This window comes from Staurois parvus, unplaced genomic scaffold (genome assembly GCF_062004578.1).
Source record: "Staurois parvus isolate SC_StPar_1 unplaced genomic scaffold, SC_StPar_1.0 ptg000222l, whole genome shotgun sequence".
Lineage (NCBI taxonomy): Eukaryota > Metazoa > Chordata > Amphibia > Anura > Ranidae > Staurois > Staurois parvus.
This window is the reverse complement of record NW_028318018.1, coordinates 1,425,999-1,450,444: the sequence shown is the minus strand read 5'-3', so window position 1 is coordinate 1,450,444 and position 24,446 is coordinate 1,425,999. Positions and strand designations below refer to the sequence as shown.

At 45.3% G+C, this 24,446-nt stretch overlaps 1 protein-coding gene across 1 annotated transcript in view; it reads right to left on the bottom strand.

Annotated features, from left to right (window-relative positions):
• LOC149460684 (uncharacterized) overlaps positions 1-24,446 on the bottom strand; it is a 135,981-nt gene that overhangs the window by 6,456 nt on the left and 105,079 nt on the right. Inside the window, exon 5 of the mRNA XM_089679368.1 lies at positions 15,417-16,574. Coding sequence (XP_089535494.1) covers positions 15,417-16,574 — 1,158 coding nt within the window. The remainder of the gene's footprint in view (positions 1-15,416; positions 16,575-24,446) is intronic.

The window sequence follows — 24,446 nt, the reverse complement described above, 5'->3', positions numbered from 1 at the left end:
TGGAGTAAAAGGACTGGAGTAAGTAATCAGTGGGCACTGATAGAGTCTACCATCCTGGAGGCAGCTAGATTATATGTCAGGCAAGTTAGTAAGAATAAACAGAAGAGAAAACTGATAAAAAAATATACAAAAGGAGGCCAAACACATTATCAGCGCTGCCAAAGCACAGAAAGAGGAGGAAATTGCTAAATTTATGAAGAAAGGAGATAAAACCTTTTTTAGGTACATTAGTGATAGAAAAAATATGATGGGATCACTAACATGAAATCTGGGCACCACACCTATGTTGGGGGAGACCTGGATGTAGCAAACCACTTAAACAATGACTCTTGTTCCGTCTTCTCAGAAATAAATTATACTAACAATAATAAGTTGGGAAATCATATTGGTTCCAGTAATGATGGATCATTTTTAGGATTTCCGGAGACAGAGGCAGCAGGGGAACTGGCTCAGTTAAAGATTAATAAATCAATGGGCCCTGATGGATCATCCCAGAGATCTCAGAGAACTTCGAGGTCTAGTCGTTGGACCAGTAACTGATCTTTTTAATCAATCTCTTCTAACAGGAGAAGTTCCCCATGACTGGCGGACAGCATATATTGTACCAATCCACAAGAAGGGCAGCAAGGTAGAAGCCGGCAATTACAGGCCAGTGAGTCTAACATCGGTGGTAGTCATGTTAATGGAATCACTCCTGAAAGGAAGGATCATTGATCATCTAGAAACACACAACTTGCTGGATCCAAAGCAGCATGGCTTTACTGGGGGCAGACCATGGCAGACTCATCTGATTGGACTTTTTGACTATATTACCAATGATTTGGACCAGGGTGGTGCTGTGGACATAGAATATCTTGATTTCAGCAAGGCATGTGATACAGTTCCACATAATGATCTAATACAGAAGTTGGACAAGCTAGGACTTAGCCCTTGGGTGGTTCAGTGGATGTGCAGCTGGATAAAGGATAGATACCAGAGTGTGGTTGTAAATGGAGTTCACTCAGAACAGAGAGCAGTCACTAGTGGTGTACCCCAAGGCTCTGTACTGGGACCTGTTCTATGTAATCTATATGTAAGGGATAGAACTAAAGGGTTGTTGGGTAAGGGGATGTCTCTTTGCTGATGACACAAAGGTGTGTAATAGGGAGGATATCCCTGGAGGTGTCTGTAACATGGAACAGGATCTGGCATTGCTGGAAGATTGGTCAGAGAAGTGGAAATTTCAGTTCAATGTTTCTAAATGTAAAATAATGCACCCAGGGAAAAATAATCCCTTAGGAGTGAACAACATTGGGGGTACAGTGTTGGCCAACAATACAGAGGAAAAGGACTTAGGGGTACTTATTTCGGATGATTGCAAAATGAGCAAACAGTGGGGAAAGCGAATAGAATTCTAGAGTGCATAACTAGAGGGGTCCATAAAGGAGGAAGGAGGTCCCAATTCCTCTATATAGATCTTTATATTACTAGAGGGGTGACCAGCAGGAGGTACCAATTCCTCTATATAGATCTTTATATTACTAAAGGGGTCACCAGCAGGAGGAAGGAGGTCCTGATTCCTCTACATAGATCTTTATATCACTAGAGGGGTCACCGGCAGGAGGAAGGAGGTCCTGATTCCTCTACATAGATCTTTATATCACTAGAGGGGTCACCGGCAGGAGGAAGGAGGTCCTGATTCCTCTATATAGGTCTTTATATCACTAGAGGGGTCACCGGCAGGAGGAAGGAGGTCCCGATTCCTCTATATAGATCTATCACTAGAGGGGTCACCGGCAGGAGGAAGGAGGTCCTGATTCCTCTATATAGATCTTTATATCACTAGAGGGGTCACTGGCAGGAGGAAGGAGGTCCCGATTCCTCTATATAGATCTTTATATCACTAGAGGGGTCACCAGCAGGAGGAAGGAGGTCCCGATTCCTCTATATAGATCCTATCACTAGAGGGGTCACCGGCAGGAGGAAGAAGGTCCTGATTCCTCTATATAGATCCTATCACTAGAGGGGTCACCGGCAGGAGGAAGAAGGTCCTGATTCCTCTATATAGATCTATATATCACTAGAGGGGTCCCCAGCAGGAGGAAGGAGGTCCTGATTCCTCTATATAGATCTTTATATCACTGTAGGGGTCCCCAGCGGGAGGAAGGAGGTCCTGATTCCTCTATATAGATCTTTATATCACTGTAGGGGTCACCAGCAGGAGGAAGGAGGTCCTGATTCCTCTATATAGATCTTTATATCACTGTAGGGGTCCCCAGCGGGAGGAAGGAGGTCCTGATTCCTCTATATAGATCTTTATATCACTGTAGAGGTCCCCAGCAGGAGGAAGGAGGTCCCGATTCCTCTATATAGATCTTTATATCACTGTAGGGGTCCCCAGCAGGAGGAAGGAGGTCCTGATTCCTCTATATAGATCTTTATATCACTGTAGAGGTCCCCAGCAGGAGGAAGGAGGTCCCGATTCCTCTATATAGATCTTTATATCACTGTAGGGGTCCCCAGCAGGAGGAAGGAGGTCCTGATTCCCCTATATACAGTAGATCTTTAGTTGGACCTCATGTAGAATACTGTGTCCAGTTCTGGAGACCTCACTTACATGAAGATATTGATAAGATAGAACGAGTCCAGAGACGGGGAATAAAAATGGTGAAAGGTCTGGGGGGGATAGAACATATCAGGAGAGACTTCAGGAACTTAACATGTCCAGTCTGGAGGAGAGAAGGGAAAGGGGAGACATGACTGAAACCTTTACATACAACAAGGGAGTGAATAAGGTTCAGGAGGGCAGGATTTTCAATATGAAACCAAAATGAAGAACACGAGGACATGACCTCCAACTAACTGGAGGAAAGTTCACAACTAATCTCAGAAAGTATTATTTTACTGACAGAGTAGTTGATGCTTGGAGTGAACTTCCAGCAGAGGTAGTGAGCCAGTCAACAGCAAATATCATCAAACATGCTTGGGACAAACATAGATCTATACTCAGACAAAAAACAAAATAAAACAACAAGTCCAAAACATATATATAGATCAAATGTGCTTTAATATCAACCTGAAATCCAACCAGCTCTCCTCTGCAAGTACTTTACTGGCTCATCCTCCCATTCCCTATCAGAAATCCATGTCCCTGAGGAAGTCACGATTCATTATGTAATGAAGAAAGTGTGATGACATCATTTCCGGTCAGGCGGCCGCCATCTTGGTACACCTGTCCCTGTGTATGTTATTACCAATGCTTGTATGGGTCTGCCGGCCCGATTTTGAGTATTCTATACCCGGTTTTTATACATTAAACATGGACGTATCACACTATGAGATGTCCTTTGATTTTTTTTGAACACGGATTTCTGATGAGGAATTGGAGGAGACAGTAAAGTACTTACAGAGGAGAGCTGGTTGGATTTTGGGTTGATATTAAAGCACATTTTACATATATTCCGAGATGAAAATGGGAGGGGAGCGTGCACGCTCGCTGGTGGAGGATTCTTCCAAGTCACATGTGGAATATCTGCTGATTTGAAGATTTTTCTGCATTACAGATCTTGATTTTTCCTGCATTTACAGACATTTATTCACAGACTGTCACTGTGTTGAGGGCTCAGCCGGGTGTTTAATGGAATATTATTATCTTTATATTTTGTGTGCTTTGTTATATATATTATTATTTATGCCTTGATATATATTACTCAGACTATCTATTTGCACATTTGTTGAAGTTGCACTCATTGGTTTGTTCACATTTGGTGTTGCCTAGCAGGACATCCATTGTTTTTGGATCTTTTCCTCCCCTTGTGTTTGGTGATTCTCTAGGTATGCACTTCTATCACCTTAGTTAGGGGCTCTGTCAGGTGTTTACTTTATGGTTAGCTTTAGTGAGTAGCGCAGCACTATTTATCTCTCCATTTATGTTGTAGTGTTGTGGGAACGCAGTTTGGTGTTTGCAGACACTCTTAGTTCATCATATTAGGTTTGGCAGCACAAGAGGATTTTTTCTTTATTTAACCCCTTCATTACACTCACCTCTCCAGTCAGCAGGCTGAGGATCTCCAGGGTGAGCTTCAATATCGTCTCATTCCGGGGAAATTCCTTCCTTACAATCTTCACAAAACCCAAAGTCTGCTGATTGTCCATCATGACGTCCTTGTAGAGGTCCTTGTGTCCTTCTAAATACTCCCACTCCTCCATGGAGAAATAGACAGTGACACCCTGACACCTTATAGGAACCTGACACACACAATGATACAGTCACCATCCAGACACATCCCTTGTCTGTTACTGGAGAATGTCCCAGAATTCCCGGCACCGCTCACCTCTCCTGTCAGCAGCTCCATCATCTTCTTGGTGACTTCTAGAATCTTCTGCATGTTGTGTCTCTCAGGGTTTAGGGAGTCACATGGAGGCACTGTGATGGTCATATGATCACCTGACTTCAGAAGAGGAAATCTCTGTATTGAGGAACCAATAGGAATATCATGTTAGACTCCCAGAATCCTCCTCACCTCTCCAGTCAGGTCTGTGTTTTATTAATAGAGATGAGAGTGATGTCATGTGACCTCCCAGAATCCTCCTCACCTCTCCGGTCAGGTCTGTGTTTTATTAATAGAGATAAGAGTGATGTCATGTGACCTCCCAGAATCCTCCTCACCTCTCCAGTCAGGTCTACGTTTTATTAATAGAGATAACAGTGATGTCATGTGACCTCCCAGAATCCTCCTCACCTCTCCGGTCAGGTTTGTGTTTTATTAATAGAGATGAGAGTGATGTCATGTGACCTCCCAGAATCCTTCTCACCTCTCCAGTCAGGTCTGTTTTATTAATAGAGATGTGATGTCATGTGACCTCCCAGAATCCTCCTCACCTCTCCGGTCAGGTCTGTGTTTTATTAATAGAGATAAGAGTGATGTCATGTGACCTCCCAGAATCCTCCTCACCTCTCCGGTCAGCAGGTAGATGATCTCCAGGGTGAGGTTTAGTATCATCTCAGTCATGTGACTCCAGTCCTCCTCCATCCTCATTGGTGCCATCATGTGATCTATACAGGTCTCCTTGTAGACGGATAACTTTGGGAAATGAAAGTAAGAATGATTTGGATGGTATTGGTCACACAATAATAGGATGTGGATGTGAGGGGGGAATAGGAGGGTTGCTGGACATTGAAGAACTACTCCCCCCAAGGGAAGACATTTAATCTGAACTGTTTAGTATTTGCTACATCTTGGAGGTCCTGGGACTATCTTGTCCTGCCAGATCAGAAATCCCCTTTTCTCTGTTGGGTTTGTTTGGTCTCTGAACTGGTTTTGATGAGTTTTAGATCTGCAGACAAGGAATGATAAATACGATCCTTCCTATGACTAGTTTGCTCTGAGGCCGTGCTGTGAGGTCAATGTCGGCTCATCATGAGGTCCAGGAAGGGGAACTTGCTGACTTTTGGCCGGATTTGCTGATTTTAATAGCCAGAACTCTGACTGCAAGGCTCCAATCTCTAGCAGCCTGCTGACTGCCAGGAGTGATGTCACTGTCACTCTCTGCAATAAGAGAAGGGATTGGATTGGATAGCAGGAGGATGGTGCTGGTGTAATAGAGAGCTCTGGGGGAGGAGTCTGTTCTCTTCCCTCCAATGACAGCCCATCGTGGGTAGGAAGAGAACAACATAAGGGAGGGGTTAGTTCTCTTCATTGCCAAGTATACTGTGATATCCAGGACATTGTACAGAGTGGTGGTGGGTTCCTGGGGCTCTGAATTCCAGCACCGGGCACTGCCAGAGCCTGTGTCATGGGAATGTATTGGAGTGTCTCCTGAAGATGTTCAGCACTGACCCCTGACTACCTTTTAGTCAATAATGTACCAAGAGACCTCCTCTAAGAACAAGTACCCACCAAGGGGGGAAAGACCGCCCTCCTTCATTCCTCTTGGTATACTGAAAAATAATGAGATGTTAAGAAGGTGAAGGTTGTCTTCCTTTCCTGATAGGAGTTCTGTAAGGAGGTCTGGAAAGTAAATACAGCAATGTAAGGGGCTCTATGCTCCATACTCCTGACCCCGGCACTCCATCATTGTGTTGGCTGCATAGTGTAATGATTGCCCATTGGCTGCCTGTGTAGTGTCATCATTGCCCTTTGTAGGCCATGTATGGTCAGGATGGTCCTTGTCTTGTCTATTTATTGTCAGTGCTGTTTGTTTAGAGGACCATATTACTAGAATTTATCTCCACAATGAGGAGAATGTTCCGGCCCCGGAAGTGGGGGAATGTTCTGCCCCTGAAGGGGTTCATCTGGGTTCCCACACTATATATGTGTGTATCATCATCTGCTGGAGATAAAAGACGTCACAGTGACTATGGAGGGAGAGGACGGACATGACTATGGAGGAAGAGGACAGACATGACTATGGAGGAAGAGGACGGATGTGACCATGGAGGAAGAGGACGGACGTGACTATGGAGGAAGAGGACGGACATGACTATGGAGGAAGAGGACAGACATGACTATGGAGGAAGAGGACGGATGTGACCATGGAGGAAGAGGACGGACGTGACTATGGAGGAAGAGGACGGACGTGACTATGGAGGAAGAGGACGGACGAGACTATGGAGGAGGATGACGGACATGACTATGGAGGAAGAGGACGGACGTGACTATGGAGGAAGAGGACGGACGTGACTATGGAGGAAGAGGACGGACGTGACTATGGAGGAAGAGGACGGACGTGACTATGGAGGAAGAGGACTGACGTGACTATGGAGGAAGAGGATGGACATGACGGGGGGGTTACTAGGTGTAAATAGGAAATAACAACTTATTACCTCCTCTGCTGCCACGTCCACAAATGTCTCCGATCTGCTTCCTCCCAACTCACCTCTCGGAATGTCCTGCCTGTACATGACATCACTTCCTGTCTGTACCTGACATCACTTCCTGTCTGAACCTGACATCACTTTCTGTTTGTATTCCATGGAGACTTCCTGTCTGGGGAGAAATGAGGTCACCATCTTGTGGAGTTCAGAGGAACTGCAGCCCCAAGAAACATCCCTAATACCCATTCCAGCATTGTATCTACCTTACAGAGATACCAGGGAAGATCAAAAAGAACTAAAAAAAGTAAGAAACAATAAACCTAACTCTTATGCAACCAACTGTTTATATAATATATTTTACTACAGATAGAAAAGTCTTAAAGACACAGAACACAAGATAAAAACAAAATACATAATAAAACAGAGACCTCCAAAACAGATCTTTTTGGGTAAAATATGCAAAAATACATCCTAAAGTATAAGAATATGTATCAATCCACTCATAATGAAGATGTTAGACATAAATGACAAGGATGTAATGGTCACAGAGGAATGGTGGTGGAGATCTCTCAAAGTAAGAACACTTCCTTGAATGGTTCTATAAATAAAGAATGAATCCTGGAGGGAATAAAGCTGTAAAGCAATAAATAATATATAAACTGGGCCATCCACTTCATCCATAAAGACATTGTGATTGAAGATCTTCTAGATCACATAGAAGGAGGACTCATCCATGATTTCATACATTTGTTTGGAAGGATAGAACAATCCTCAGAAGGGAACATGTAGGATGACAGGAAAGGCTCCTGACTGGTGAGATCCTCCAAACATAATGATGACATCCATGAACTGGAGCGAGCTCGTTGGGGTGATAAAGCCAATCTGGAAACACTGTGTAGACGTTCTCCAAGAACTCAGCACACTCCAGGTGTGGAGAAAGTCTCCAGGTGGGTTTAGCCTGTCATTTATCATAGATACAAACACACTGTAACCGGGATGGATCACTCTGCCATTTGCTCTCTTTTTTAGTCTGCTGGCATAGCTGTGTCCAAATTCGATAGATCTGTACCTATGATCCGCTGTGCTTTATTTCTCCTCCCGAGACCGACACTTCCTATCCTCCATCCTACAGCCATCATACTACACCGCAGTGTGGATGGGAAGAATACTCTCCATGGTGCAATGATAGAAACTGACCAGAATTCCTGGACACCAAAACACCAATCATATGAATGTGGAACTCTTTGTGCAATCCTCTTTGGTGCAATGCCTTTTTTTTTACACAAGTTTTCTTTTTTACACAAAATTGACACTTAAATGATATATTTCTCACACAAGCCATGGGTATATGTGGAATTACACCCTGAAATGCATTCTGCTACTTCTACCGAGTATGAGAATACCATGTGTGAGACTTTTTGGGAGCCTAGCCACATTCAGGAGCCTGAAATCCAATGACCACTTTGAAAGCCTGAAGGTGCATAACTTCCTCATTTCACTTCCTCACTACCTATCACAGTTTTGGAGGCCCTGAAATACCAGGATAGCACCCCCCCCCCCCCAAATCACAGGTCTGATATACAGGTCTGACCCCATATCTGGCACGCTTGCTGGTGAGAAATTGTTTGAATGCAAGGTGGCCAGAAAAATTAATGAAGGACTCATCAACGCAGATGTTTTGCTGGGGAGTATAGACATCTGCACATTTGTGGTTAAGGTGATTTACAAGGGGATGAATTTTGTAGAGCCGGTCAAATTCAGGGTCACCCCGAGGACAACAGAGTGTATTGTCATTGAAATGCATAAATCGCATTATATACTCTCATATCTACGCTTGGCTATGGCAGCAGAGAACACAGCATGTGATGAATTGGATTTGTGGACCAATACAACTGCAAATCATTTTTTTTAGTAATGCCCATGTTGAGGGTTAGGCGCAAAAAAACCTTAAATTCAGAAGCCGTAATGGGTTTTCATGTAACTGGTCTGGCAAGGTTTGAATTTGGGTTGGTGGCGATAAACTGTTGTGCGTGTAAATTGCTTTGATACAGATCCTCCGTGAAAAACAGCTCCAAAAAATCAAGGGGAGGAGTTAAATTTGCTGATTCCACCTGAATTTCGGGTTGGGAAGTGAATGGGGGAAGTACAGGTCCTGCAGAATGTGTGGGCTGCCAATTGGTGTTTGCAAGCACATCTGGAAGAACACTATGGGCTCTACAGTCCTGTCTGTGAATTCTTGGTGGCTGCGGGACAATACTTGTACTCACCACCTCACCAGCTTGTACTGCACTTATGGAACTCGCCACATCACCAAGTGATACTGCAGTGCTGGTATGTGAAAGACCAGGATGTACTAGGCAGCTGGTGCTCACCAGTTCACCAAAAGGTAGAGCGGCACTAGTACTGGCACTCTGCTGCACATGAGAGTCATCATGCGATTGTACCACCTCATCACCCTGGGAATGGGGTCGGGTACACCTGACCTTAGCAGGGACCTCTTCTCCATCATCTGAGCGATCTGTCAGGGTACCACTGCTGTCTACAGGTTCGTATTTTGATTGTGTCAGTGAGTCTTCCCCTTCGCTCTCACCTGACATGCTCAGAATCCCGTAAGTCTCTTCACTAGAGTACCTTCCGTTTTACATTTTGGCCACTAAATTTTTAGGTAGCTAGCGCGACTCCCGGGAAAAAGAGCACCTAGCTGTCAGGGACTGCTTGAACTGCTACAAAAAAATTGGCTTCCAAGTACTAACAGAGATCAGGCCTGATTCTGCCAACACTGCGGTTTTGTGTGCAATGTATCCTGTGACAGTGACCTACTGACACTGCACTTGCTGGGGGAGAAGGGGGGGTAAGTGTAGGGGCTAAACACTGGTGCTGGCAGGTGCTGGGGCTGATCCCACTAATGCTGCATTTTTGGGAACTCTATACTATTGAGAATGTTGGTATAGTGCTGATCTGATCAAAGATATTGACCCGTTCAGACACTATACTAGCAATGGAGGTTTATTGTGTTTGAGCGTCTTCCTGGCAATCAAGGGGTTAAATGTGATGACTGAAATAAAAAACATATGGTGCCTTATCCTAGAGATAATAACAGCTTTAATGTGCTTCCATAATGCACTCACATGTATTATATAACATTGCACTTTAGATGTGTCAATATCCGCAATTTGCAGTAAAGGACAAAGCAGAGGGTGTGTGTCCACACACCTTCAGTACTCGCCGTATGTTAGGTGAGATGCGTGGTGACGTCACTGCCCCTCCCCAACACGTTGCGCTACACAACATCCCCTGGACAAAGCTACAAAATCCCTGTAGCGCAACGCGTTGGGGAGGGGCAGTGACGTCACCGCGCATCTCATCTACCATACGGTAAGCACTAAATTTGTGTGGACACACACCCTCTGCTTTGTCCTTTACTGCAAATTGCGGATATTGACACATCTAAAGCGCAATGTTATATAATACATGTGAGTGCATTATGGAAGCACATTAAAGCGGTTTTTACCTCTGGGATAAGGCACCATATGTTGTTTTTTCCTCTTTTACACGAGACATATGAGGAACACAAAGGCAGTGGATTAAGAAACGGATCAAAGGAGGGAGTATCCCTCACAGCCCTGCAGCTACACAGGCTCACAGCATTACTGCAAAGAACCAATCCGTATATTGAAGGAGAGTATATCTGCTTTTGCTGGAATATCATTTGCACAGTGTCACTTGGGACAGTATTGTTGATGATTTCACATTATATAGTATTTAGTTTTTATATTTATTCCACCATGAATTTTTCTGTGGTTTATTTATGGAACATTTGCACATCTATATGAATATTGCACATTCAGTGATTTGGTATTATGATATCACCATTTTAATTTATTTTATTGAATTTTATTATTTAATCACATAAGTCACCATATATTATAACTTTATTCTTTTATAAACACTTTGCACTGTTATTGGTATTAGAGCGCGGTAATTACATAAATATTTAATTAATATTAAATGCACATCTTCTGAGAGTGGGCAAACTAACCAGCAACCTAATACACATATTTGTCAGTATACCTCAGTGGCTCACAAGTTAATTAGTATTTTTAAATGTGATGACTGGTGTAGTGACGGACAATCTGACACCATCTGGGAGGGACACTAACTGACACTAATGCTATCTGAAGTCGTTCGCGATACTAATACAGTGATCAGCAAACAACCTGTACACTGTACTAATGACACTGGTGACTGGGCAGCGAAGGGGTTAACTGGGGGGTGATCAGGGGGTTAAATGAGTCCTAAATGTGATTTTACTGTGTGTGTGCAGTGCATGGATCTGCTTTCTTCTCTCTCTGGGATGGAATGTGCTCAGAGAGAGAAGATTGTTTCATTTCCTGTACCTGTATAATGTAAACACATCTACAGGAAGATCTCTGATAGGGCAGGGATAGATCATCAGATCCGAACATCACTGACCTGAACATGATGATTGATCGGTCAGGAACTGAATCACGGCAACGGCAGGTTGGTGCATGCGTGCGGTCACAGGAGCACAAACCACATAAATATATATATATATGTACACACACATGATTTTGTGCAGGGACTCCGCCCTGTGGCAGTATTTCTATTATAGGGAGGACTTAAAGCAGATAAGGAAAGCGTGGCGCTGTATTTCTATTTATTGACATTTTTACATATATGAGTATGTTTAGGTGTGGGCAGCATTGTTTTAGTTGAATTCACTGTTAAGTTGGTTTATTGATTATTGATCACCTTTTTTAGCTGCTTGTGGGAATACTTTGTATTATTTGTGCTCCTCTTCACTAGTGTACCTTTCCAGTTCCTGTGTTTATAAATATGGACACAGAATGATCTCTGATTCTGTACAGGTGATCAGCAGGTCCAGACCAGAAATCATTGGCCTGGACCTGATAATCGGCTTGTGCTGTACTGAATGACAGCACAGTCAGGGCGGTGGGCTCACACGTGTACATGTACTGTATGTGATCTGGAACAGAGGGGCTGCCCTGCCGCAGTATAAGTGTGGTGGTCGGTCCTGAACTGGGTAAAGTCAGATTGTTTGCTGATGATCTTTTACTTACTTTGGTCCAACCCAACACCTCCCTGCCAGTCCTATTCTCTGTACTCCATACATTTCCCTTTCCTCTATAAAACAGAATGATAGTTTCCTTGGCCCACCTCCTACCTGGATTATTTGGGCATTCATCTCCCTCCCTCCTACAACACACTCCATGAGGCCAACTACATCCCCACTTTCAAATACTTGAGAGTCCTACTTCTGTCCTGGACTCATCTTCACCTCTCCTGGATAGGGAGGATCAGTGATGGAAAATTGGCAATTTTACCAAAACTCCTTTACTTGTTCTGTACTCATCCCCACCCCCATCGATCCCCATCTCCTATACTCTGAAATCTTTTTAAAATCAGGTCTTGTGATTCAACTGAGCAAACAAAGGGCCACGAATCTCAAGACATGCTATGTATATACATTAAACTATAAAAAATACAGTGAGCGCTCCAATGGTCAGCAGCTGAACAATCAAGGAAAACACATAAAAGTCCCAAAAATATATATATAAAGAAAATGCAGCGCTGTGTAATGTTACTATATTGCGGGCAGATATAAATAATAAATGAAACCAAAGCAAAATGAAAAATTGAATAAATAAATCAATAAATAAATAATTAAATCACAGTCCAGTAATGGTGCTCGCTGATTCCCAGTGCAAAAGTTAGAAATGCGCACTAACCAGAAACATATTAATAATACGCATGTGTATATGATATCATGGAGATTCCCCTCTCTTTTCTGGCCTGGTATTGGGCAGGAGCTGAAGATAGTAGAGATGAAGCGCCCTCGTGTGGCGAAATGGAGGTCCAGCAGGTCACAGAAATCCTTATGGAATCCTTCACACACTTCTGTAAGGATTTCTGTGACCTGCTGGACCTCCATTTCACCACACGAGGGCACTTCATCTCTACTATCTTCAGCTCCTGCCCAATACCAGACCAGAAAAGAGAGGGGAATCTCCATGATATCATATACACATGCGTATTATTAATACGTTTCTGGTTAGTGTGCATTTCTAACTTTTGCACTGGGAATCAGCGAGCACCATTACTGGACTGTGATTTATTTATTCATTTTTTCATTTTGCTTTGGTTTCATTATTTATATCTGCCCGCAATATAGTAACATCACACAGCGCTGCTTTATCTTTATATATATGTTTATACATTAGAAACAAGGAGGTTTGGGTGTTCCAAATGTTACTAAATATTTCTTGGTGCCCAGATTACCCCACTAACCCCCCTTTACACCACAATACATGGCTCCTTATGGGCTGACTTAGAAGCATTGCTCTGTTCTCAAACTTCTCACCATTCACTCCCATGGCGTCCTCCTAAATCCAGACCTACGTCTATCAGCCTCTTGATGGGTCACACACTCTGCACCTGGGACTCTAATAAATATTCCAGCAACTTCATATCACCTCACTTGCCTCTCTGTCCTCTTTTGGGCGATCCTAAAAAGGTCCTAAAATGGCTACAAACATTCCTAACCTGCCACCTTCCCAGGAGCCCTTGGTACATCTTATGGCATTTGAACCCCCAGACCTCACAAGTTCCCAATTTAAAATTGGCTATAAATGTTCTACTAGCGGCAAAACAAAGACTTGGAAACAAGAGCTGGGCCCCCTCGTGGAAGTCCATCTTAGCAAAGATGTTGTCTAAGAAAGATGTCTAATAAGAAATTCTTAGAAACCTGGGCCCCGTGTATACATTACACTCGCCCCTCCATGTCCCCTGACACCTACACACTGCTATAGGCATTGAGGCCCCAGGTTTCTGGTAAGGGGGTCCCCGATGTCCTCCATCTGTTCTTCATCTTACCACCTTGTTCTATTTCCTTCCCTATTCCTTTTCTCTCGGCCCCCTGACCTGGGAGGCCTTGGTTACTGGGTATCTTGCCTATCCTCTGTGCAGAACCCGACTCTCACACCCAGTCCAAGAGAGTCTCCCAAATTATGGCTAACTCAAGATTTCCCCTCCCCCTCATTTTATTCTCTTCTCCTTCCCTAATTATCCTCTTGTTGCCATTCTTACAATGTGTATGGTTACTGTAAACCCGATCTTGTAACACGCCGCGCTCATTGATCTTTATATCCATCACTTGTATTCTCTTGTATGATTTACGGATGCACGCTGGAATTGTTTTCATGGGTTGGTTACTTCTGAACATTTGTACGAGTTGCACAATGTATCCTACAAAACTTTAATTATAAAAACTTACTGCAAGTGAAAGTTAGTTGGACAAATGTGAGGAGCAGTTCCCCCGCCGAGATACATTGTGGCCATCATTTATTTTACACAATGATTTCCTATGATGGTCAGCTCCATCTAGTGGCCTCAATGCAGTATTTTCCTGAAATCCCTCTGTGATATGGGGGTTTGTTAGCTCCTGTGGTAGATGTTTGTAAGTGAGTCCACGTCAGTCAAGACTTGCGGTTTATCGGCACGGCAGCCCACTTTTATTAAGAAGGAAAATGAAAGTCTTTACACCATAAGGTTTCCCACGCAGGGGATTGTCCAGCTTTGTCAATACATCAGATCACTGAAAATGCTAGCTCACCTGGCTACACTTCAGCAGCACCACTGATCTTTACACTGGTCCCCAGACTAGGACTTCTTCAGGATTACTCAGCCTTGGTTACAGCACCTCACTACACAGGTCCACTCCTGGCCTCTACATAGGGTTCCCCACCCCCCTCAAGCTTGATCACTCCTCCATTGACTTCTGGACTCCCTCCACCCCCATGGACTCCCTCCAGCCCCATGGACTCACAAGTCACTTCAGGTCCCCCAGACTCTTGGAGCTGTCCTGACTTTCCCAGTCCTTGGGCAAGGAATCCCACCTCACAAGGGAGGCAGTCTCCAGCAGGAACCCCCAGCTCTCCTGACAGAGTCCTGTCTCCAAATGGCAGAAGACCTGGCCTATAATGATCTGCCCACCTATGTACTCACACAGGCTGCAGGCATCTAGCAAAGCCTGGACATGGGACTGAAGGTCTTGTACCCACCAAGAATCTCTGGAACCTTCAAGCTCCAGGTTCCGACCCGGAACTACCAAATCCATTGACAATCTAGAACACAGTTTTCTCTGCTCACAATATACATGTTGGAGCTTCTCAAACAGAAGCCAGGAGGACCCGGTGTCATTGTCACAGTGGCAGGACCTCACACTTCCACACCTCCATCAGACCTCCAAGTGTTTGTGAGAGCTTCTGCTAGAACATTGCCTCCATTTTTATTTTTCTATCAATGGCCGACCCAGTTCCACACTTCATCCATGTCTTTGGGGACCTCTGATCTCCTTATGGACTGTTTCTTCCATGATGAAGATCAGAAATGGAGTATATCTGAGGTGTATATCAGGGTGTGCTTCTTCCCCACATGAGAGCTTGGATGTCCAGCAATATTCATCTAGAAGACATTTCCCACACTCAAGGCACTAATACACCTCCAGGGTTGTGTGGGATCCCTGATGTACAGGAAGACAGGACTTCAGTGAGGAACATTTCCCTCACTAAGGACAGGAAAGTGGCTTCTTCCTCATGTGAGATCTCTGATGTTTGTAAAGATGGGACTTGTCTGAAAAACATTTCCCACACTCAGGACAGAAATATGGCTTTTCCCCCGTATGACTTCTCTGATGTACAACAAGTTTTGATTTTTGTGCAAAACATTTCTCGCACTCAGAACAGGAATATGGCTTCTGTCCCTTGTGCAATCTCTGATGATTATAAAGACTGGACTTAGTTGAAAAACATTTCCCGCACTCAGGGCATGAATACGGCTTTTCCCCCGTGTGACATCTCTGATGTATAATAAGTCCTGTTTTGTATGCAAAACATTTCCCACACTCAGGACAGGAAAGTGGCTTCTCCCCCGTGTGAGATCTCTGATGTCTGTAAAGACTAGACTTGCCTGAAAAACATTTCCCACACTCGGGACAGGAATATGGCTTTTCCCCAGTGTGATGTCTCTGATGTACAACAAATGTTGATTTTTGTGCAAAACATTTCCCACACTCAGAACAGGAATATGGTTTCTTTCCCATGTGAGATCTCTGATGACTATAAAGATTGGACTTAGCTGAAAAACATTTCTCGCATTCAGGACATGAATACGGCTTCTCTCCTGTGTGAGATCTCTGATGTGTGGAAAGATAGGACTTAGCTGAAAAACATTTTTTGCACTTAGGGCAAGAATGTGGCTTCTCACCTGTGTGAAGCCTTTGATGTCTTTTAAAATTAGACTTTTGTGAAAAACATTTCCCGCACTCAGGACAGAAATATGGTTTTTCACCTGTGTGAGATCTTTTATGCACATTAAGACGGAATTCAGAAGGGAACCATTTGCTGCACTCAGTACAGGAGAACCTCTTCCCTGTTGGAATCCCGGCCTGGTCCCGCACAGTCTGAGGTTCCTCAGGATACAAGGAATCCGATGGTCCATCTACACTGGGTGGTGCCGGATGGACATTGGAGGGAGCCGGGTTTTCTCCTGGACTATACTGTGTGATGTCCTCATCTTCTACTTTCCAGTCTGGAGACAAAGTGAGACAATCCTCGGAGGTTTTCCTCATCTCCCGGCCATGGACTAAAATACAAAGACAAAGAGGATTACTAGACAGGAGCTGATTGGTTCCCCCAAACCAGGACTCCGCCCACATCAGGCAGGATGGGGAGCAAAGCTCAGGAAAGTGACCAGGGGATTACAGGCTGATATCACCCAGTCCCCGCCCTACTCTGGACCAATCAGTGAGCAGTATGGGTGGAGGAATGGATTTAGTGTTCATGACCCACCTGTGCTGATCTCTGTAGGAGTGTCCTCCTCTATAAATGTCCCCGTTATTCCATCCTCCTCCATAGACTGCTGATCATCCCTCACATACGCCTCTTCTTCTTCTGCTTTCACCTCAACTTTTATATCTATCAGATCTTCACCCTAAACCAAGGAAATGAGAGAAAATATCATCTATAAAATATAAGCTCACATAAAAAAATCCAAATATTGTCCCAAGTCCATGCTCTCCGCCCCACCAACCTTGTAATGGTGAGGGATGGTGTGACCTTCCTGTGTGGAATCCCAGGAATACAGAGGATGGGGACATCTCTCTGGGGGGTTCCTGGTATTAGGTGGCTCCATCATATCCTTGTGTCCTTCTGAAAACTCCTCCATCACTCCATACTCCTCATCCTCCTCTTTATACTCTTCTTTAACATCAATATTATCATCCCCGAGGATTCCACTCTGAAAGATATAATAAAACATTCATTGTAACAAACATGCTGTGTATAAATCACAACTACCAATAATTGTCATCATCTACCTGATGATGGTGAGGGATGGTGTGACCTTCCTGTGTGGAATCCCGGGAATACAGAGGACGGGGACATCTCTCTGGTGGGTTCCTGTAGCTGGATGACTCCACCATGGTGTCCTGGTACAGATCTTTGTGTTCTCTTAGAAGCTCTGACTCCTCCATCTCCCCATCCTCATCCTCCTCCTCTTTTATCTCTTCTTTAACCTCAAATTTAGGATCTCTCAGGTTTCCACTCTGAATATATAATAAAAATGCCATCAATGGTAACAATGCAGATAATGTACAGATCCTAATGATACTATCAGTGATTGTTCCTCATCTACCTGATGATGGTGAGGGATGGTGTGACCTTCCTGTGTGGAATCCCGGGAATACAGAGGACGGGGACATCTCTCTGGTGGGTTCCCATGACTGGATCCATCTGTAGGAAACACACACACTGACTGAATCCATTGTTTCTATGTGTTTATCAGATGATGGGGGATCTAGGTGGATCCTCCGTACTGCTCTCTCCTTTACAATAAAGTCTCCTCTTACCCGGTGATGTGAGGGGCGGCTGATTGTCCATCATGACGTCCTTGTAGAGATCCTTGTGTCCTTCTAAATACTCCCACTCCTCCATGGAGAAATAGACAGTGACACCCTGACACCTTATAGGAACCTGACACACACAATGATACAGTCACCATCCAGACACATCCCTTGTCTGTTACTGGAGAATGTCCCAGAATTCCCGGCACCGCTCACCTCTCCTGTCAGCAGCTCAGTGATCTCTCTGGTGACTTCTAGAATCTTCTTCTTCTTTCTCTCTTCTATCAGGGAGGGAGGTGGAGGCAATGTGATGTCATATGATCTCCAGACTTCACAGGAGGAAAACTCTACATCTGAACACAAATAGTCACATCAAATGATATTCCCAGAATCCTCCTCACCTCTCCATTCAGGTCTCCATTTTATTAAAGCCCCACTTCAGGCTGAGGTATAATTCCCCCCACAGGACCCCCACACTACGCAGGGTATAGGCTTGTTGCAGCATTCTGATGTCATTACATACAACGCAGGACCAACAGTCCCACTTTACATGTGAGGATACCAAGGGGCCCCCACATCCTAAGAGCATCAGAAAAATGTCAGATGGAGGGACATTGGGAGGAGGAGCTGTGAGGTCAGTGTGATGTCATAGGATTCTCTGACTCTGGATGGAGGGACATTGGGAGGAGAAGCTGTGAGGTCAGTGTGATGTCATAGGATTCTCTGACTCTGGATGGAGGGACATTGGGGGGAGGAGCTGTGAGGTCAGTGTGATGTCATAGGATTATCTGACTCTAAATGGAGGGACATTGGGAGGAGGAGCTTTGAGGTCAGTGTGATGTCATAGGATTCTCTGACTCTGGATGGAGGGACATTGGGAGGAGAAGCTGTGAGGTCAGTGTGATGTCATAGGATTCTCTGACTCCGGATGGACGGACATTGGGAGGAGTAGCTGTGAGGTCAGTGTGATGTCATAGGATTCTGACTCTGGATGGAGGGACATTGGGAGGAGGAGCTGTGAGGTCAGTGTGATGTCATATAATTCTCTGACTCTGAATGGAGGGACATTGGGAGGAGGAGCTGTGAGGTCAGTGTGATGTCATAGAACATATAGACTCTGGATGGATGGACATTTGGATGGGGAGATTTGAGGGGTCCTCTATATTAGGCTCCCATGCAAACCAAATCCTTGTTCCTGGGTGCGTCCTACCTCTCCTAAACTGAAGAGTGACCTTTGACCTTTACCATCCAGAAATCTGTCCGGAATCTGTGGAAGTAAGCTGTCATGTGATCAGGTGACGTGCGGAGGAACGGAGTGTAAATAGCAGACAATTGTCTCCAGAGCCCCTAATGGTGGGGATGGATTTGGCGGCGTGCTGGTGCCAAGTTTCCTCCCCCCAGGGTCACTGCAGGTGTGGAGAAAAGCTGTGTAAGAGGATATGGAGGAGAGATGAGGAGGAGATCCAGGAATCAGGAGAAAGGTCAGGGCAAGCAACAGACGAGCGCATCCAAGAGACCAAGCCGGGGTCACTACACAGAAAATCAATCCAAGGAAACAACAGGCAGGACGAGGAATAGCAAGAAGGAGCTGAGAGACAAATGAGAATATTGCTCAGCCAATGGGAGATGATCTCAGCATGACTTCCATCATGAAGGAGATGAGGGGGAGGGGAGGAAGTCACTGAAGGTGACCATAGATCCATGGAAATTCAGCTGGTTCAGCAGGGATCGCTCACATTTCCATCCATGTGTGGCCACTGCCGGATAAAAGCCACTCCCCCAGTGGCTGCAGCCAATAGCTTCAGTGCTGATCTGTGTATTCTGAGAGCGGAGGAGTCCCCCCATTGTCAGAATACAAGAGTGCAGCGGGGAGGATTCCCCCATCCACCTCCAATGTGTGGATGGGGGAATTGCTTCCATTTTTATGGTCATCCCGCTGGCTGAACGATAAAACTGAACCATGTAGGCCAGCTTTGGGGGCAAATATATTATCATCAACTCCTCCCCCTGAAGGGGTTCATCTATGTTTTATTGGCCGACCTCATCGCAGACTATCCCTCCACCAGTCTATCATGAAAGCTGCTACCAGACTCATGCACCTCACTAACCACTCAGTATCCTCCACCCCCCTCTGCCAATCCCTCCACTGGCCTCCCCTCAGTGTCCTCCACCCCTCTCTACCAATCCCTCCACTGGCCTCCATTCAGTGTCTTCCACCCCTCTCTGCCAATCCCTCCACTGGCCTCCATTCAGTGTCCTCCACCCCTCTCTGCCAATCCCTCCACTGGCTCCCAGTTGCCCAACGGATAAAATTCAAAATACTAACACTGATGTATAAAGCCATTTATAATTCTGCCCCAAATTACATCACCGATCTTGTCTCTTAATATTACCCAAACTGTACTCTCCGCTCCTCACAAGACCTCCTGCTCTCTAGCTCTCCTGTCTCCTCCTCCCATGCTCGTCTCAAAGACTTCTCCAGGGTGTCACCCATCCTCTGGAACTCCCTACCCCTATCTATCAGACTATCGCCTACTCTACTTGTCTTTCGGCGATCACTGAAAATCTTTCTCTGCAGGGAAGCCTATCCTGCCCTCTGCTAATTCTGGTATCCTCTACTCTTCCAACCAGTCCATCCCCCACACTTACTACCTACTGTACCACCAGCCCCTCCCTCCTAGATTGTAAGCTCTAAGGATCAGGCCCTCCTAACCCTCTTGTATTGATCTGTATTGTTGCTGTATTGTCTCCCGTTATATTGTAAAGCGCTGAGCAAATCGTTGGCGCCATAAATCCTGTATAATAATATAATAATAAAGTATTACCTCCTCTACTGCTAGATTCAGTAACGCCTATTTACTTCCTTATTCATGTAACTTCCTGTCTATTCCTGACATCACTTCCTGTCTGTACATGACATCACTTCCTGTCTGTACCTGACATCACTTCCTGTCTTCCATAGAGACTTCCTGTCTGGGTAGAAGTGAGATCCCCACCTTGTGGAGATCAGAGGAACTGCAGCCCCGAGAAGCGTCTGGTAGTGTGACCCCGGCCTTGTGCTGGGTGTGTATGGACTGTAGATCCTTATAGAGGGGTCACCTCCACTCCCACCAAGGGGGGCAGAAATATATGACTGCTCGGGGGAGGGGTTTTGGCCCCTTTGATTTTGCAGTAACATTGATTGCAGATTTAGTCCTGTAGAACATCTGGTATATGGATACAAAGCCCCCCAGCTGGGAGTAAAGGGTGGAGAGTGATTGAAGTAGATGCAAAGTGGAAGCGGTGGACTTGCAGAGAACACTATACTGAGCACACAATATTGTCTGTCTCCATGGATTTGCACAGGATTTGAGATGATTTCCTATAGCAGCAAATCTGATGAGATGAATGAAGTGGGTGTAAAGTGGAAGCAGTGGATGTGCAGGGAGCAGCATCTTGAGCACAAAGCACTTTATGTTGTGGATGGATTTGCACACGGTTCAGTTTCCTTCATTTATTGATAAACCCCATAAGACCAATGAAGTGGGTGTAAAGTGGAAGCAGTGGATGTGCAGAGAATAGGATTTGGAGCCCCGAGCTCTTTATCTCTGAATGTCTCCACATATTTGTAGTGTATTTGTGATGATTTCTGTGCACACACAATAGGACAGCGCTGTGACACATAATGCTCTTCTAGATGACAGGGAATCCTTCCCTTTGTTACAGCAGCAGTCCGCTAGAAGGTTTTTGTAGGTTTGGAGTTGTTACACATAGCGCGGGTTTTATCCATTTATAGTGATGACATCATTGCCCAAATCTGGGGGTCACCAGCCATTTCCACCCTTTACTCCCAGCTGGGGTTATTATTATTATACAGGATTTATGGCGCCAACAGTCTGCGCAGCGCTGTACAATATAAGGGGGCGGTACAATTACAATACATTTCAGTTCAGAAATAATAGGAGGGCCCGGCTTGTACAGTTCTTAGGTGGGGGTGGGGTAGACTTCCTTGAATAAGTGAGTTTTCAAAGATCGCTTAAAGGCAGACAGGGTGCGGGTTGACCAGACATACTGCAGTAGGGAGTTCCAGAGGATGGGAGAGGCTCTAGAGAAGTCCTGGAGGTGAGTGTAGAAGGAGGAGGTGACGAGGGAGCTAGAGAGCAAGATGTCTTGGGAGGAGCAGAGCCAGCGATATCTGTGGATGAGGTTGGTGATGTAGCCGGGGCAGTGTTGTGGATGGCTTTGTAAGCTGTGGTTAGTATTTAGAATTTTATACGTTGGGTTAGTTTAAGCCAGTGAAACAATTGGCAGAGAGGGGTGGAGGACACAGAGCGGAGGCCAGTGAAGGGATTGGCAGAGAGGGGCAGCAGTTGCTGATCGGTTGGTAAGGTGTATGAGTCTAACAGAAGTCACTGATCGGTTGGTAAGGTGTATGAGACTAGCAGCAGTCACTGATCGGTTGGTAAGGTGTATGAGTCTAGCAGCAGTCTCTGATCGGTTGGTAAGGTGTATGAGTCTAGCGGCAGTCGCTGATCGGTTGGTAAGGTGTATGAGACTAGCAGCAGTCACTGATCGGTTGGTAAGGTGTATGAGACTAGCGGCAGTCCCTGATCGGTTGGTAAGGTGTATGAGTCTAGCAGCAGTCACTGATCGGTTGGTAAGGTGTATGAGTCTAGCGGCAGTCACTGATCGGTTGGTAAGGTGTATGAGTCTAGCGGCAGTCACTGATCGGTCGGTAAGGTGTATGAGTCTAGCAGCAGTCACTGATCGGTTGGTAAGGTGTATGAGTCTAGCAGCAGTCACTGATCGGTCGGTAAGGTGTATGAGTCTAGCAGCAGTCACTGATCGGTTGGTAGGGTGTATGAGTCTAGCGGCAGTCACTGATCGGTCGGTAAGGTGTATGAGTCTAGCAGCAGTCACTGATCGGTTGGTAAGGTGTATGAGACTAGCGGCAGTCACTGATCGGTTGGTAAGGTGTATGAGTCTAGCGGCAGTCGCTGATCGGTTGGTAAGGTGTATGAGTCTAGCAACAGTCGCTGATCGGTTGGTAAGGTGTATGAGACTAGCAGCAGTCGCTGATCGGTTGGTAAGGTGTATGAGTCTAGCGGCAGTCGCTGATCAGTTGGTAAGGTATATGAGTCTAACAGAAGTCACTGATCAATTGGTAAGGTGTATGAGTCTAGCAGCAGTCGCTGATCGGTTGGTAAGGTGTATGAGTCTAGCAGCAGTCGCTGATCGGTTGGTAAGGTGTATGAGTCTAGCGGCAGTTGCTGATCGGTTGGTAAAGTGTATGAGTCTAACAGAAGTCACTGATCAATTGGTAAGGTGTATGAGTCTAGCAGCAGTCGCTGATCGGTGGGTAAGGTGTATGAGTCTAGCGGCAGTCGCTGATTGGTTGGTAAGGTGTAAGAGTCTAGCGGCAGTCACTGATCGGTTGGTAAGGTTTATGAGTCTAGCGGCAGTCGCTGATCGGTTGGTAAGGTGTATGAGTCTAGCGGCAGTCGCTGATCGGTTGGTAAGGTGTATGAGTCTAGCGGCAGTCGCTGATCGGTTGGTAAGGTATATGAGTCTAGCAGCAGTCGCTGATCGGTTGGTAAGGTGTATGGTAAGGTGTATGAGTCTAGCAGCAGTCGCTGATCGGTTGGTAAGGTGTATGAGTCTAGCGGCAGTTGCTGATCGGTTGGTAAAGTGTATGAGTCTAACAGAAGTCACTGATCAATTGGTAAGGTGTATGAGTCTAGCGGCAGTCGCTGATCGGTTGGTAAGGTGTGTGAGTCTAGCAGCAGTCGCTGATCGGTTGGTAAGGTGTATGAGTCTAGCGGCAGTCGCTGATCGGTTGGTAAAGTATATGAGTCTAGCAACAGTCGCTGATCGGTTGGTAAGGTGTATGAGTCTAGCACAGCAATGGGCAAACTACAGCCCGCGGGCCGTATACGGCCCGGCGGACCTTTTAATCCGGCTCGCGGAGCTAGGCTCCCGCTAGGCTCCTCTCACAGTCCGCCCTGAAGACCGGTGTAGCATGAAAATATGTCTCCTATGAGGATCTGTCCCCCTCGACGTATCTGCGCATGTGCCGGAGATCGCCGATCGGCTGCTAATGCCTGAAACTGGCACATGCGCAGATACGTCGAGGGGGACAGATCCTCATAGGAGACGTATTTTCATGCTACACCGGAACGGCGAGAGGAAAGGTAAGTGAATTGACACAGGGGGGACTTAATATGGGGGATGAATTACTATGGGGGATGAATTACTATATGGGGGATGAATTACTATGGGGGATGAATTACTATATGGGGGATGAATTACTATATGGGGGATGTATTACTATGGGGGATGAATTACTATATGGGGGATGAATTACTATATGGGGGATTAATTACTATGGGGGATGAATTACTATGGGGGATGAATTACTATATGGGGGATGAATTACTATGGGGGATGAATTACTATATGGGGGATGAATTACTATATGGGGGATGTATTACTATGGGGGATGAATTACTATATGGGGGATTAATTACTATGGGGGATGAATTACTATGGGGGATGAATTACTATATGGGGGATGAATTACTATATGGGGGATGAATTACTATGGGGGATGAATTACTATATGGGGGATTAATTACTATGGGGGATGAATTACTATATGGGGGATGAATTACTATGGGGGATGAATTACTATATGGGGGATGAATTACTATATGGGGGATGAATTACTAT